General features: G+C 43.1%; 1 protein-coding gene across 1 annotated transcript in view; it reads left to right on the forward strand.

Annotated features, from left to right (window-relative positions):
• Window positions 1-1,595: 1,595 nt before the first annotated feature.
• adcy1a (adenylate cyclase 1a) overlaps window positions 1,596-18,055 on the forward strand; it is a 37,231-nt gene continuing 20,771 nt past the window's right edge. The window contains exons 1-4 of the mRNA XM_053438682.1: window positions 1,596-2,204; window positions 5,850-5,999; window positions 6,369-6,487; window positions 14,168-14,279. Coding sequence (XP_053294657.1) covers window positions 1,596-2,204; window positions 5,850-5,999; window positions 6,369-6,487; window positions 14,168-14,279 — 990 coding nt within the window. The remainder of the gene's footprint in view (window positions 2,205-5,849; window positions 6,000-6,368; window positions 6,488-14,167; window positions 14,280-18,055) is intronic.

Below are 18,055 nucleotides of genomic sequence, written 5' to 3' on the forward strand. Positions count from 1 at the left end.
ATTCTTACCCCACTTGGATGTTTGAGCCTTTATGTGCTCGCCTTAAATATTTGTTTGTCATGACACAACTTTTAAGAGTGTAATGAGACAAATTCAGTTTTCTCATACACAAAAATTTGATTTTGATAAGCAATGCTAGGTTTTTCCTCGAAAAAAATAAATGAGACACAAAAATTCACTCAAAGAATATTTCTTATTATCTCAATATAAGTCTGGAAGTTGTTTTGCTCAGTTTATAAATTTCCAGCAAATAGAAAAAAATGCCCCAAAGAAGAAGAAAGTCGAGTGTGATATTGAAAATGTTTGTTGTGTCTGACTTAATGTCCCAAACCAAAAGGAAAACCTTAATATTTTAGAATCAGGTACCAGAGAATTTGTTATTTTTGCTTGAATTTACTTAAACTAACAATAGTGAAAACTGCAGCTGATTCGATTTGCTGACAACTGATAAATCGATTCAGCTTTATACAGAATAAACTGTGAAATGATTGACCATTTCTCCTTTTGTCTACCTGTCCCATTAAAGCTGAGTCAGGCCAGTGAAAGCTTGAATCAAACAGCTGCGGGAAATAAAGGGAGAGGGAGAGGAGGGACAGAAGGCTTGTGAGTGTACTGGTAGCATGGTCGAGTGCTGGACTTTGGCACCGGCCATCCATCTGTCACTCTCTTACACCCTCCCTGGCACTGACAGGTCATGGCAACGACAGCCTGTGACGGATGACTAATCTTCCCCTGGTAATGAATGTGACACCGTCCCCTGAATGCCAAGAGGGTGCTGATGGTGAAGGTGCATTGGCAACGAGGACGCTCATATGATGAATGGTATGCAAGCATGTTCGCCCCAGTGTGTGTGTGTGTGTGTGTGTGTGAGTGTGTGTGCCAAGTGGGGCTACAGAAGCTGCCAATTCAGGGAGAACCTCCAGTGAGAATATCATGAATCATGGTCTGCAAACAGTGATGTACTGCCTCCTTCCCCCTGTGTTTGTTTGTGAGGGAAGAGGGGGAAGGAAAAGAAAGAGCCTAAATGAATCAGTGCATGTAAAAAATTAGATTTGCACCATGGGGTAATGATGGAAACATGTCATGTGTAGGTGGAAAATTCATTGCTGCTCTGGATGATGTATGCACTGTCCTGTTCAGACTGGTGGAGCCAGCAGCACCAGTCACATCGTCTTGACTGTGTGTTGAGTAGCTGAGACCTGTCTTATCTTCACCTCATAATGCGCAGGCGTGATCCTATCTGAGCCCAGCGAGAGAAAAAAAAAACTGTTTCCATCTGAACTAGACGTCGTGTGCGCTGCGCTTCTGAGACGGATGCTGAGTTTGGGGAGGATTGTGTGTTTATTTTGCGTTTCGTGCGTAAAGACAGCACAGACATGAATGCTTCTTCGCTCGCTGATCTCGCCGAGCTACACGATCCAACCTGTGGATAGTGTGGAGCGCGTCTGTGGCCACCTCCGGGACGCTCTGCCTCCTCCACCTCCTCCAGCAGCCCCGCTGTGCGCGTGTTCCATCCGCTTGTCTCCGGTCTGCGTCTCGTCGCGGGACCCGGCGTTCGCTTTCACCCCACAAGCGGCGAGGCAGGTATTCAGTTTATGAATGGCACTGGCATGGAGGAAATACCGTTTCAGAAAGTCAAAACCAGGCGGAAGAGAGGTCACTGCCCACCGAGTGTCCCCCTGACCACCATCGCATGCGAGGACGAGTTCGACTGCAAGGAGCTGGAGTCCCTCTTCCAGAACTACAACCTGAAGCTGGAGCAGACGTCCACCCTCAAAGCGCTGGCCGTGCTCATCTTCCTGTCCTCCGCACTGGCCGTGGTGGAGTTGCTGTCCGGCCCCAGCCTCACCATCTCCAAGGGGTCCCATCCGGTGCACTGTGTCATCTTCGTCTCCCTGTTCATCGTAACCAACGTCAAGTACCTGCAGGTGACTCAGCTGCAGCAGATCGTCAACCTGACGCTGCTCTTCGGCTTCACCTTCTCCTTCCTCTGCTGCCCCTTCTCCCTGGGCGCGATGGGGATGGAGCCGCCGACGTCCCCGGAGCAGGGCATGTGGCAGCTCATCCTGGTCACCTTCGTCGCCTACGCGCTCCTACCTGTGCGCACGCTCCTGGCCGTGGTGTTCGGAATAATGGTCTCCATCTCGCACTTGATTGTGACGGCCACTTCTGTCACCGTGAAGACGCAGCGGCTCTGGAGAACGGTACGTGCACGCTGCCTTCACACTTTGCCCCCCAAACAACCACCATCATGATTCCAGATGCACATACTTGGTGATATGATAATAACGATACAACGCAGGCCCATGGAGGCCAACACTACTAGTTCAGCACCGAGGACAGCTCCCTTAATGGGATTTGCATATAGGTTTGAGTCACATTTGACAAAAGTGCAATTCTGCCACTACCTGTTTGGGCTACAAGAATATATATAATAACAAACTTTATTTACATCTTTCAAAACACTGTTACAAGGGACTTCAAGAGTTAAAGATAAATACTTTTGAAGGGAAACAAATAGGAAACAGTTGAAAACATTAGGAAACTGAAAATAAACTGACAACTAGTTTATCAAGACTCACTGGATCTTGTTAAACTACGCAAAGGAGAATTTTTATATTTTAGCAACTTGGTTTTGACTTGTGGTAAACAGAAATGAGACTGTGTACATTTCTGCTTTTTCCTAAAATTAAAAACATTCCACCTGGAGGGGATTTAAAGAAGCTTACTAGCTGAGTTTAGTGATAGTGAATTTATCTATAGGCCATAGCTGTGACGGTGCATGCATACCATAAACCTGTAGCCCAGAACCCAGACAGGAAAACAAACAAAGAACACGAGAGAAAAGATGAATGCACAGAGTGTTCTCTGGGCCCACGACTGTTTCCCCGGGGATATGATTCAGCCCTAAAGGAACAGCCAAGGAATGAAGAACCACAGTGACATCTCAAAAGCACCATGCAGAAGTAGGGCAAATCCGAGGGGTGCAAACACACACACACACACACACACACACACACATACACACACACACACACACACACACACACACACGCACACACACACCACACTGTATACTTCAGTCATATGAAAAAGAGGGCAAAGTCATGCATGTCATTCGAGAGTCAAATTGGAAACTGGTGCATCCCACTCTGTACATTTATATCTTCTTCTGTCACAGCGAAACACAGACACACGTGTACACACTCACATTTCCTGCTGTCATCAGGTGTGAGGGAGGGAGATATGTCACATCAGTAAAACCCTCCAGGGATAATGGAACATATCGGCCTCCGTGCACCATATGACGGGAAGATGTGTGCATTTCTTGGAAGCGAAAATTGGGGTTTGATCAGTTCATCACTCCCAAGCCCCGACGACAGCGTACATTCGCAGAGGAGATTGTTTTGCTGTACGCAGGCAATGAGATACCTGCATAGCCACGTGAAGGACAGTGTTAGATGTACTACCAGAGATAGCTAATCCATTAAGCTTAGAGATGAGCTGTGCGGCATGACCCTCTGCAACCCAGGCTAGCAGCAGCCACCCACCAAGGTCCCAGGCACTCAGCCTTGCAGTCCTGTCTGCTCTCATGGCTCAATCTCTCTCAAATGTCTTATCACTGACGCACGTGTGGAATATGACTTGGAAAATAGGTTCTTGCAAGTTACTCACACAGGTTGTGGATATGTTCTGTAACCGCTACACATGTTTTAAAAGGTGAAAGTGTCACTTTTCAGTGGCCACATTCCACTGAAACACCAAAGAGCTTGAAGATATGATACTCTGTTTAGTTCACAAGATAGAGTTTGAACAGTTAACACAATGTGTATTAGATTCCAAGCACATTTACATCATATAAATCCAATAACATCTATAAACTAAATAATGAGTCTCAGGGAGTTTGGCTTTTATAGTGTATCAACTACACCAGTGGTAACAGGCACATTAAGTTAAAGCCCTGTGATGTATAATATTCCACGTTAACACAACTTGAGAAGTAATTATTTTTGCACAATAAAAGTTGATGAAAAGGTTGTAATTCCTTCACTGTGTCAAGCTATGGAGATCTATCCCACCAAAAGTGAGAGAGCTGCGAGAGCGAATCCACTGCAATGAGGTCAATGATTGCCATCTGACTGCAAATTGGGTTACGACTGCAGATAAGCAGAGGAGTGAGTGCTTCACACCACTTAACTCAGACGTCTACGTTTACTTACTGGAGCCTACAGGGTAAGTTGAGCGTCATTTCAACATGTTGACGCATGCCAGCACTTCTGCCAAGCGCGGCGTCTGACTGCTGCCAAAAACACTGTCTTTCCAGGGCATCCTATTATTCACTGGCCTGGAAGACACGTCTGACTGTGGCATGAGATGTTTGCTAAACGTGGAAAAATCGTATGTGTATCACACGACGGTGTATATGTGATGCTCACCGAAACAGAAATGCCACGAAACTCCCCCCTGCATGCTCTTTATAAGTAAGGCACAATGAGTTTTGTTATAGCTTCTCTTGACGTCAAATTGCCTGAAGAAAACACAAATGATTAATGGCCGAAGATATGAAGAGAATGGATTCTTTTATTTTTCATGAATGGATAATTATTGCCCAGGGCGCTTGTGTGCATGCTAGAGGTGAACATGGAGGACCTAGTTTGGTTTGTACACAAAGTCACAGTCAGTCAACCTCGGTCAAGTGGGTGGAAAAAAGCTTTTTTCTCTCTCTCTGTGTCCTGCACAAGGTTGCGGCAGTCATGCTGCGGCGCATCTGATGTGATGGATGAACCGGAGCACGGCTTCTGAATAAAAGTTTTAATGTCACAGGAGCCGAAAAGAGAGAAATATTACGGCCTAGCCTCCCTCTGACCCATCTCGTCTGTGTGAGGGAGTTTGTTGTAGTTGTTACGTGAAGGAATCAAAGTGGTTAAAGTGCCATCCGTCATTAGAATGGGTTGATTTAGCTCATACACGCTCAATAGACAGGAAAAGAAAGAACTAAATACTGAGACTGTTGAATTTATTTGAGATTTAGTTTAGTTTGTTCACTGATTTTCACAACGCAAAAGCAGGAGGAAGAAAATCTTATACTAGCAGCCCCATTCATATTTATACCATAACGTACATACAGATTAATGTCCATTTTTGTAATATCTATACCAATCACCTGACAATTCAATAATACATTTATCAATAACCATAATCTCATCATAAATATAACAATAACTGCTTTAATGTAGCTTCATTCTATATGAACGTGAACGGCCTCTGTAGGTTTTCAGGCAGATCTCCATTTCTAGCTTCACACATAATGAATAATATCATCAAGTCGACTAAATCCTTACCTTTCAACACACGTGACTTGAATTGGTAATAGATACATTAATAAGTGAATATAAATGCATAACGAAGAAACGATTTAAAAAATACACAAGGCACTGGGGCTGTTTAAAAGTGCATGAATTAATAAAATGTGAGGAATTCACACAACAGAATTAATTCTGCTTACACCTCTTCAGGGCTCGCTCGGTGTTCCTAAATCCCAGGGACACGCTTTTAAACACACTTACGAATGTGCTCGTGTTATCATACATATTACACACGGATAGGTGTACAAACGTAGAATAACATTCAATTGACATGGTCCGGATCAAATTTACATATATTTATTTCACTTGATATTTCGAAGCACATGCATTCTGTATTTAAAGAGACACATAGGAAATGCAAAAGTTAAGTCATACTTCTAACAGTATATTCACAGCAACTCTTCTTGATTTACCTATGTGTGGGTTAAACAACTTCACTGAAGAGTTTAAACCATGCATCATGTGTCTTTTTCCTGTTTGCAGTTGGTTGCCAACACAGTCCTCTTCACCAGTGTCAACCTGTCAGGGCTGTTTGTGCGCATCCTGACAGAGCGAGCCCAGAGGAAGGACTTCCTTCAGGCTCGCAACTGCATCGAGGAGAAGCTCCAAATGGAGGACGAGAACGAGAAGCAGGTACAGGCCCCCGTGCACTGCTGAAAAGGAGATAAATCTGATGTGTGTGTGTGTGTGTGTGTGTGTGTGTGTGTGTGTGTGTGTGTGTGTGTGTGTGTGTGTGTGAGTGTGTGTGTGTGCGAGTCGTTTCCACGCCATTATTCACTTCTGTTAAATTTCATACCTTTTTGTCTGGCACATTCCTTATCGCTACTAACACTTAGTCCTCTGCTGCGTTTGACAGTATAAATGTATATTTAAACTTTCTTTATCTTTCCCTTTTCTCTCTTTCTCCCTCTCTCTACCACACACACTCACACTCTCACACACACACACACACACACACACACACACACACACACACACACACACACACACACACACACTCAGGAGCGCTTGCTAATGAGTCTGTTGCCCAGGAACGTAGCTATGGAGATGAAAGAGGATTTCCTGAAGCCCCCGGAAAGGATCTTTCACAAAATCTACATCCAGCGCCACGACAACGTCAGGTAGAGTCCTCTCAACAACCCAACACACCAGTGAACCAGTCACAGCGATACATCGACTTAACTGATGGGACTTTTAATTAGTTGCATTTGGGAATAATCTGTCCCCCTCGTGGGATGGTTTCCATCTGAAATAGTGGAATAAATGCTGTCTGAGCGCATTACAGTGCATGTTAAAAAGGAGCTGTATACTTCAGCTAACATGTCCTTGGGAAAGAGCAGTGAAGGCCACACAACATAGTGTGATCCGTTCCAACAGTAACCTAAAACACTAGCATGGCCCCAGGCTGCAGAATCTGATATATTTAATTCTTCACACTGAACATCAAGGGCTAGTCCCTGACACACTTGTTTATTATCAGTCCAGACAAAACTGAAATTATGGCAAAGAGGTTTGTTTGGTATGGGTGGAGCATTCTGGAGAAATAGAGAAATGATGTTTGTGCTTCAAGGAACTAATCCAACATCCGCTGGTGATGTCAAGGTCAAAACCTGCTCATAATTTTGCCAGTTGTGCACATGCCAACTCCTGGGCCCTCATCTCCCAGCAGCCCTCAGGTGCTACGAGGTTTATACCTGAGTTTCTGCCTCGGAGACGTTCCAGGATCTGCCTTTTTCAGCCCCTAGCTGAAACAAAGAGAAACTGAAGCTTTAGAAGATGTAACTGGTAACTTATCACTGGGTTCAGTATATCCCCACCTCGGGGAAAGGGCTTGGTGGTGTGGTAGTTATAGAACTGTCCCCTCACAGCAAGGAGGTCCTCGGGTTGAATCCTGGGGTATTACTGTGTTGAGTTTCCTTACCTGGGTTTGCATGGGTTTTCGTCCTCTCAGCATTCATTAACGACTTATTCCACGCAGACTGGGGTTAGGGTTAGGGTTAGGTTCATTGGGGACTGAGTGTGGATGTTTTTTTTGTCTCTGTATGTCGGCCTTGCAACACACTAGCAGCCTGTCCACTATGTAACCCGCCTCATGCTGTACGCCTTCTGGGATTGGCTAGAGCTCCCCCTGTGACCCTCACAGAATAAGCTGTATAGATAATGGATGGACAGATGGATGCACAGAAAAATGATGGTATTGCTGTGACTAATCCAAGTGAAAGTCCAGCATTGAAGAAAAATATAATCAGCTAAATACATCAGTGGTAAAATTACTCATTATGTGTACTTTATTAAGAACCACACCTCTTATTGTTACAATAATTTAATTTATGATCTTACTTTATTATTGTGACTTGCATGCATTAGCATGTAAGGAGCATTTTAATGTCATCACCAGTAGAAAGGGAACTAACACTATACTCTATGCTGTACTATATTATACTATACTATATTACTGTAATATTGTAATGCACTATACTATATTATAATATAATGTACTCTACTCTACTCGACTTTACCCTACTCTACTAGACTGGACTACTGGAATAGGCTGCTAGACTAGACTCTACTCAACAAGAGTAGACTGTTCTAGACTAGACTTTACTCTACTCTACTCTAGTCTAGTCTACTCTACTCTACTCCACTAGACTAGGCTCTACTTAAATAGACTAGACGAGAAAACACTAGACTAGACTCTATTGTATTCTTCTCTACTCTCCTCTATTCCACTAGACTAGATGAGACTAATCCAACTGATTATTTGTTCAAAATCTGAATCTGCCAGTAGTGAATCATAAAAGTAAGACTATTTTTATTTGAATAGAAGTGCAGGTACAGGTTTGAAGTTGCACCGAATGGATATACAAATGCAAATACAATGTTCCGCTCGAGAACAGTATTTGGTCACAGTCCACCAGTGAACATCTGAACCTTGCTCCTGCTGTTTGTCCACTTGAGTCCTGCAGCTGTAAATTAACTGTGATTGACCTTTAACCCCTTTGTCAGAAAGCTGTTAACAGTACGCTTGAACACATGGACCCACCCGGCTTCTCCATCTCTAAATCTGAGTTTTTCTTTCAGTTCTTCTTCTTCCTGGTCGACCCTTTCCCTCCGTCTTCTACTGTATTGCTTAATCTCCCTTATCATGCTCCAACATTCCCTTGTTTCCTTTTCTTTTCATATCTTCTCCTCTTCCTCCTCTCCTCTGGGTTTTCGGAGCAGCAGGGAGGCTGGAGCAGGAGGGTTTGCTTAGCCCCAGGATTAAGTTGCTACAGGAGATTAAATGCAACGGAGACTAAATTTTGGTTGCATAACGCTCTGACTATGTGTGTCTGTGTGTGTGTGTGACTGCGTTGTGTGTCTGTGTGCACGTTCGACGGTTAAATATGGACACATCTCACCGGAGCTCTGCTGATTGCTTTTGTGCCTTGAACTCCTTTAGATAGCGCCACCCTTTGAGTGTGATCTAGACTGGATGCAGACGTGATTTATGTGATTCGGGTGGACTGTAATTAGAAAGTAAACAGTGTGCAGCACAGTTTTCTTCATTATGTTGTGAGGCCGTGGGCAGCGTTTGATCAGATTGTAGAGACCAGCCGGGGAATATTGTAGTAATCAGTCACCAAAATAAAAAGAAGTATGACTCCAAAGTTATAATCAACTTTAATGAGACATATGAAATATATTAAAACCCCGTACTGACATAATCTTTCATTATTCAAACCTACACTTATTACTTTTTTCTCTCCAAATTTATCAAATAAATAGCGATTCCATTATTTATATGTTTAATAATGTGAAAACAGTGATGAGTGATGGGTTATGAGCCTCTACTGTTAAACATCCATAATAATATCCTTTAATTTAAACACTTTTAGATTTATAATCAATTATATTCTCATTATTATTATTTTATTGTCTCGAATACAAGAGGTATTTTCCCAGCTTGTACGTGTTTTTTTATTTGTTTCCATCATGTCTGTGTTTGTAATTTCATTCCACCCTCTCATATGTTACAGCAAATACTTATATAAGACGGATTTCAAGCAATAAAAGCCCTCTCAGGTAGATAAGTATAATATTGCTCAGTTGACATTTGATGTAGGAAGCTTTTAAAGGCTTTTATTGCATCAGGTAAATAATTCTGATCAGGAGACTGTGAGGAATGATGTCCTGGAAGAACAGAAATGTCATAATAATAAAAAAAAGAAAAATCGTACTCGACCTTCCACAAATAGGAGGTTTCGTGATGTTCGCAGATTTTCATTCCCTCCAAAGAAATAACAGTTTATCCTTCAGCAGTATGTTGCGAGCACCTCTTCTGCATGACCCCCTTTATTGGCCGTACGTCAGCACATCCACTGCCCACGTCCGGCAGCTCCAGAGGGGCTCGTCCAAACTTAACCTCTGAGTTGCCGCCGCGTGGCCTGTAGACCTCCTCTATGTGATTAAATTCAAATCAAGTTTCACCAAAATAGCTACAGTGATGCCCCCCCGCAGAGGGAAACGGGAGATTATCATAATTGGGGGAATAACTTTCCTCAAATATGTGCCAGTGGAGAGGAAATTATGTACGAGGGTGTGAGGGAGTTCGAATTAGACGATATTAGATGCTAGACAAGTTCTAGTTACCACAGGAATAATCATGTTTGTGTTGGGTGGCTCGTTTTTTGGAGCTGCAGCGTTTTGTCTGTCGGAGATGATGAGTTTAATGAGTTGAGGGAGGAGGTTCTGACCTCGAGCAGCGAGTGTGTGACTGAGCGGCAGGTCTGCTCGGAGGCTGGGAGACTTACAGCCGTTGCCAAGAATGCTGCTATCGATCGTTTTGAAGATTTTGCCGGAGGACGTTCCAAATCAGAAACTTAGGTTCCCTGATGGAATCTAAAAACCCACCTGCAATGAAGGTGAATCTAACTCGACTGCAAATTTAATTTCTAATATCTACATCACCCTACACAAAGTCCACTGTTTTATTTAAAGTGTTAACAAATATAAACACTGCATGTTCCCCACGCAGCCCACACTCTTATTTCCTTCCGCCAATTGGACATCTGCGGAGGTTTTCCTCTGTGTTTCTTTCTTTTTTGTTTGTTTGTTTGCTATTAGGATTAAGCAAAAACGACTCAATCGGTTACCATTCCCGTGTGGAGGGGCGGGGCATGACCTAAGGAAGCCCCTATGAAATTGGAGCAGATCCTGTTAATTTTCTGTAACATTGCATCTTGATGAAAATATCAAGCCTATTTAGGGGAGTGACATCTATGAGTGTGTGAATTTCCACATAAAAAAAGCGGATCTAGACAATTTAAACGTGTTAATAAGGGGACTGTCGGGCCTGGGGGGGAAGTAGGCGCTCTGCTGTGTGACTATCCAGTTTATATTTGTGTTTATAATTTTGTTTTCCTGTCTCTGCACATGTGGAAATGATTATAAATTACCCAAAAAGCTTATGTCTGGATTTATGAACTTTAATGATGTGCTAAGTGGAACAAGTTGCTCATGTTGTAGTTTATCATAAACTTCTTTATGAGCTGAATTTGCAGTTACCGGCATCTCTCAGACTTTTCACTAATGCTCGGCTGTGTTCGCCTCCACAACAACATGACAGTAGAGTTCTGTATCTTTGTAAAAAGCCAGAGCTGAGGAATCTGTTCATGTCTTTGAATTACTCCTCATGCATCTTCAATTGCTACATCAGACAGCAGGCCTGGACTTTGAGTCAAGCAGCGCTGTCGTGTGCTAATGGTTGAAAGGAGGTAAACACGGCCCAAAATAAACTGACTGTGGTAAAGTTCACATGAGGTCACGAGACACTGGCACCGTGCACTCAATGGGAAGCTCCACTGCAGCGAGCCACGGCTGGTTTTGTGTTTCCTGCACAAGCCACACGAGCAGCGGGAGCCTCAGTCCTGTTTCCTTCCAGTAAGAAAAATACAAAAGCTTTAAAAAAAAAATTATCTAAAAGAAAATTCCTGCCTAATTCCTCTGACAAAAACAAACGTCCTTCAAACCTTTCTGTGCCACATTGCCGGGATCTGTTAGAAGCCATGGTTGGAACACATCACAGAGAGATGTAGAATACTGTAGCTACACTACTCTAAAACTGCGATCCGATACAGTTAACATTGTTTTCAATAAGCAGAAGTCCTCTCATTTTAAGTACCACCAGTTTAAATAAAGAAACATTTTAATCGGCTTCAAATGCTCATGTTGGCACTGTCACTGAGAAAGAAGGTTTGAATCCCAGTACAGTCTGTGTGGAGCATGCATGTTCTCCCAGAGTCTGGGGGGGTTTCCTCCAGGTTCTCAGGCTTCCTCCCACAGTCATAAGACTTGAAGTTTAGGGTTAGGTTGATGAGGGACTCTACATTGACCTCTTCACCCAACAGCTCTGCAAATATGATGTTTGTATTGGTAGTGTCTTCTTGTTGTAAACTGATTAGAATAAAAGCAATCGAAAAAGAAGGTGAAGGAAATAAGATCTTTAAACAAAACTCAGACATTATCTAAATACTACTCCTTAACGATTGTTACAAGTAGAACAGTGAAATTATGAATATTTCTTTTACATTTCAAACATACTAGGGACATGAGGGAGAGATTTCTGACCAGAAGTTAAATCTTTATGGTTTATTCAAGAACAAGAGCAGAAAAACAAAACTCTAATTGAATCAGAGTCTGGAGCGGTCGTGAAATGAATTTAGTTGTGTTACTTTAAGGGATTAAATAACCGGGCATGTGTTGTGTAGGCTGATCACGAAATCAATTTGTTGTTCATCCAGCTCTCTGGTCTGTTGTTGAGTAATTCACCGCACAAATGAAAGACGCTTGGGCTGTATCTATATTCTCCCATGAGGGTGTTTTATTTATACCCACCGATCTTAAACACATCACACTGACACAGTATTTATCGTCCCAAATGTTTGTCAGCCGCAGATGGTTGCAGGTTGAGACATTTGCACGAGTCGAAATCCATTGCCCCTCGTTACGGTGACATCTGCGAGACAACAAAATGACATTTAACAGCTCCCCCTTACAGATCCAGCACTCTGTCGCACTGTGAAGACTGCAGCCCACATGAAGACAGCAACCTGCCATCAGCGCCTCGCAAAGCAGGAGACGCTCAAGTTGTTTGCTGGACAGTCAGAGTCTGATGACTAATCGCCTTCACGCCCTCTGTTTCCACACAGGGGCGAATCCTTCTCAGGGAAAGTTCCTTGCTTGGAACCTTTTCCTCCCCAAGGGCGCTTCGTTGAGCTATAATGAAACCTGACAAATCAGATAACTGCTACGAATCACATGTGGTTCAGAGGACAGTCGGGTTAGGGAAAATAATGTCTGCAAAGTTCAAAGTTGAGCTGAATTTGAGATTGTGACACTTTTCAAGAAAGGATATATATTAGAATTTCACAACTTGTGCAAACGCAACATTTTTCTGACATGTTGTTGGAAACAGTGTCTCGGATTCAGTCCTCTGGGGCGGACTGGAACTGACATCTGAGGGACAGCAATGCTCCTAGCAACTGGAGCATGCCACATCCCTGTAGTCTCGAAATGTTCATAGCAGGCATTGTATTTTTTCCATTAAACACATCTGATGCATCAGGCTTTTCTCGCTAGTGTTAGCTGCTTCTTTTTTTCCTATTTTCATTTTTTTTGTCTTGTTGTAGAGACGGACAGTAATCAGACTGAGGAAAACTACAGCAATGGATAACGGGTCATTCCTGTAACCTCAGTTCTATGTATGTTTCAATATTATTCCATAACGGATTTCACCAAACTCGGTATCTCCGGATGATTCATTTTTGGGTCTGACAGATTAGGGGTGTGTTGTCAACTCCCCTACAGTAGAGAGCTGAGTGCTTGTTGCATGAATGTGCACAGCAAACGTGGTATCTATAGGGTTGATGTCTTTACGGCTGTTTTAATACCCGGTGACATGGGTAGGATTTGTCTCTGTGCTGCTGACGGTCAGTGGGTTTGTGTGGTAGCGAGGCAAAGAGCACTGTGCTCTTGTTCATGTCTATGCCGTTTGGTTTCAACTTTTAAAAATGAACAGGTAAATAGATAGGAGAACTATAGGATGCTCAGCCAAACACACACACAACTTCTGGTCATAAAGACGGTTGGATTTCTGGTCATTTGGTGTGAATGGGAGAGCATTCCACTTCTCTACAAATCCCTGACAGGCAGCGTCACATAGAACTCAAACCACATTTCAAAATTTGACCACATGAGTATAAAACTCCACTCATATAAACAAACCCCACTCATATAAACAATGGATCGCTTCTTCACTTGGTTCAATTTTAAACCCAGGCCCTTTCAGTCCCTTATAAACCAGTCGTCAGAAGGGAGAACAAGTTCACCTGGAGATGGGGACAGCACCTTGATGGCTGCATTATATCCTAGAATGGCTCCTCTCCAGCTCCGTACAGGACATGTCTCCACCTTGATCCCCGTGAGAATGCTCTCGCTTCTATTTTGAGTCGCTCTGCTTGACTGTGCTGCCTGTCAGCAGGAGAGAGCGGCACAAGCTCTCTCTCCCTCTCCCTGTGTTTCCTTTTTTCTTTTTCCCGCTGCAGGTCATTCATTTGAATGTCTGATTAGTTTGCTGCAAACACATTATCCTAGGAGAATGTTCAAATTGACTTTGGCTCGGGATGCCTAAATATCATTTAAAACAAATTCCCGGGAGCTAATCTGATCGGGCACCCAGTAATCTTTCGTTGATACTGTATAACACGCTGCTATAAATAACCCGCGTTGACTCATTCGCTTCTTTTCTTCCTCTGTTGCAGCATCCTGTTTGCAGATATAGTCGGTTTCACCAGTCTGGCCTCGCAGTGCACAGCCCAGGAACTGGTGAAACTGCTAAATGAGCTGTTTGGGAAGTTTGATGAGCTTGCCACGGTGAGTGTGTTTCCCTTCCTTGAACAAATATCCCTCATTACATTCATTCACTGTGGGCACAGAGAGCTGCTCTTTTTCTCAATGTGTCCAGACATTTTGACACAGCAAGGTTGTGTGTGTTTGTCCTGCCTTGGCCACAGGCTGCTGGCACTAGCCACCGTTGAACCAGCTTAGCATAATGTCACAGGGAACACTAGAGGTCCATATGATGCTTAATGTGATTATCCAGCGCTTCATTTGAGGAAGAGTTGACAGACCTCTTTAATCTAGGCCAGATTTACCCGGGGTTAAACCTCGCCTCCACTCTGGTCGTGTGAGGGAACTGAACGAAGGAGTTTGACCGCTGTGGTGAAACTCAACGCTCTGAAACGTGACACGCTGCTGTTACGACATCTTCTTGCCACACTTTCACGTCATAAATCGTGCTAATTACCCTGAACAGAAAGAGTATTGTTCTTTCCCAAGGGTTGTGGGCTAGGCGAGAAGGTTCAGCCCCTGCAGATCACCCTGCAACAGCCTTATCTACACGTAATCTGGCCTCTATTACTTACACTGGGCACATGCCCTTGTCAAATCCATTAATCCATAGGATTACAACTAACCCCTTTTTGCTTTCATAGAAGTTTTTTCTTGGCTGTTAAGAGCATCTATTTATAGCTTGTTTGCTTACCCAGCGCAAAATAAGAAGCAAAAGAGACTTTGATTTGTTATCGCCATTCATACTTTCTTCTGCCAAGGAGGTTATGGTTTTTGTCTGCGTTTGTTTGTTTACTTGCAAGGTATTTGTCAAGTGGTTGGTGCGGCTCCAGGATATTTTACTTTCTTCAACATTGTGTTTGTTAGACTTGAAATGTATGTCTGAGCTTTTTTCATTATGAATCTGGATTAAAAAAAAGTCAGGCATGTTTAGGGGACTGTTTTTTTATGAATTGGGTGAAATTTGGTGCAGATCCAAATAAAAATATTGAATTCAAAAGTGGTTTCAGACTGTGATCTGTTGCTTTTGTTCTGTTGAATTTCAGCTGCAGTTTGTTTTTATCGGACAGATGCAGTTTCCCCTGAGATCCATTAAGCCAAATCAAAATGATTCCATGCATAACAACACACAAACACTCACATTTAAATAATTTATTGGAATCCACCAATCATATTCATACAAAAAGGATTCAAACATTTCTCAGAGCTTGAATACAGCTCAGTGACTCATGGGTATAAGAAACATCTCCTACGCCAAACAGCAAGACTACCTATAGCAGCTGATTAAGAGCAGAACTTTGCTAGTTGTTTAGATCGTGTCTTACTAAGTCCTACCAGTCGTAGTCCACTGACCGAAAGCTTATATACATGCCCCAGACTTCCAAATATCAATACTACCAGCTTACATGTATAGCCTAGGTCTCTTATTTTAGCAGCAATGGGCTGGTATTTGGTCAATTTGTCAAGGAAGGCTATGTCCATATAGAGGTCATAGACACAGGCTACCTCAAGGACTACTACCTCCCTTTTAACCTTGTCCAAGAAAACAACATCAGGGGTGTTAGGGATGTTACAGAACACATCATCAGAACTGTTAAACCAATCTGGCATTATACGGGAGTGTTTGTACATTGACAAATTTGGGGGGAATACTCCCTTAACAGTACTTGAAATGAGGTCGACAATGCGGTCATGGCGTGCAATATAGAGTCCTTTGTACTTATTACAGCCATTAACAATATGAGCAATGGATTCTAAATGTTGGTTGGGATTAGAATGCATTATACAGTGTGGGTGATGATTATTAGGGTACCACAATGCAAGATTGTATTTAGTTGGCAACACCTGTAGTCTGGCTTTAACAGTAAAGCAGAGGATGTCCTCTCCTACAGAGGCGTTCCTGTACATTGTATGAGAGACAGAGTGGTCAGCAAAGTCAAGGCATGCCACCTTTCCCTGCAGTCTCAGTCCAGTCCAGTGTTGTTTTGTCTCTGCCTGTTTAATGTTCAGGAGGGACTTTCTTGCTGTTGTGGAGTGTTTGTTGTGTCCCATTGTGGTAGACAGTAGCCTCCACATTGACCGCTGGGTCACACAGACACACACAGACACACACACACACTCATTCTTAGATGCTACATTTAACCGCGGCAGATGATACATTTCGATTTTTCGTCTCCTGGAGTCATTTGGGTAGAAGACACTTTGTCTCGAGCTATCACAATTTTCTTTCTGTTGTGATACGAACTCTCTCGTTCTTTTACTTACAACTGAATGGACTGGTCAAATCTCCACTTGGCTGTTGTAGCTGAGAGCCTCATATTGCACTGAGAGACTGTCCCCACCCATGAAACGTGTCATCAAATGTTCCAGCCGCTGCCCTGACCCAGAGCCCCACTCACTCTGATCCACTTTGGCAGGAAGTGGCAGTGTCAGTGACTCATGGCCGCGGTCACTGTGGGCACGCGGACCCTTTGTCGCTCCATACGAAGAGCGGGCGATGCCACATGGCCACTGGTTATCGTCTCATGAAACCATTCCAGCACCATCCCCACACCACCTGTCCACTCTTTGGACTTGTCAAGCTGCACTGGAAGTGGGCCAGGAACGCAGTGTTCTCCTAAAGTGCTGCTGATGTAGAGGAACGAGCGTCGTCTCCTCTTCCTCTCCTCTCCTCTCCTCTCCTCTCCAGCTATATCCGACAGTCTGACTATAATCTCATCTCCCTTTTAACCCCAATTAGCCAACATAGTCACACCAGTTTCTAAATTTCATACATAATCACCTCACGTAATCTAGTAATTTATAGATATCTGAGCATTTGAGAATTCAACCTCATATCCGAATCAGTTTCCTCTAATGCCAACAAAGGGATTGTGCTGATTCATTTTACCCATCTTCTTTCAAAGAGACATTCCAAACCAATCTCTGAAGATTATAAAGTACAGTTATAATTCCCCGTGCCTCCACATTGCACTTCCCACCACCTGTTAATATATTAATATAAACTAATGCAGCTTTAAGAAAAGTCTATTTTTGACTCTGCCAGGAGTATGAGTTCTTGCATGTCATCTGTTTTAAGAAGATATGCCATGCCCAGAGGGGAAGACTGTGAAGCCAATATGCTACATTAGTCCTGCTGAGCTAATGGTCAGCAGGCCCTGGGTGAAGCATTTCAATTTTGGTAGTGGTCATCCAATGCAGCCAGGCCAGGTCTCAAAGACGCAGGTCCCAGCTGGGTTTGGTGTTGTGGTTTTAGGCTGATTCAGAAACGTTCTCTCGTGTACTAACTTATCAAGTATGTGTCCTAATAACCATTAAAAAAAAGGCAAAGACCTACTAAGAACAGGGGTAGCTTGAAAATTGAAATTAACAGGAAGCACATTCACACTGATCAGTGTTTGCCATTTGAGTCCCACCACCCACAAGGACACAAGCTGGGAGTAATTATAACTCTTCACCACCAGGCCGAGAATCTGCCGACTGGCGCTGAGAGTGAAGACGAGGGGCGCACACATCTCAGGAAAAGCTCTGAAACCTTCTCAACCCAAAGAGATTTTAATATTCCTCACTGAATCCACAAAGGTTTTTCTCCACTTCGCTTTTTTTTCTCTCTTAAATAAATTTGAGATTAATAAACCATTAACAATAACTAAATGCTTATTTTTTTAAGCGGGATAAATGGAAGAGGGGGATACATCTTTTTAAACGGATGATAACTAGAATTTCTGTTCGGATTCTGAGCCGACTGTTGTGAGAGGGACTAATTGATTAATTGGTATTTTTTGTGATGCAAGACTAAC

This window comes from Pleuronectes platessa, chromosome 13 (assembly GCF_947347685.1).
Source record: "Pleuronectes platessa chromosome 13, fPlePla1.1, whole genome shotgun sequence".
Classification (NCBI taxonomy): Eukaryota; Metazoa; Chordata; class Actinopteri; order Pleuronectiformes; family Pleuronectidae; genus Pleuronectes; species Pleuronectes platessa.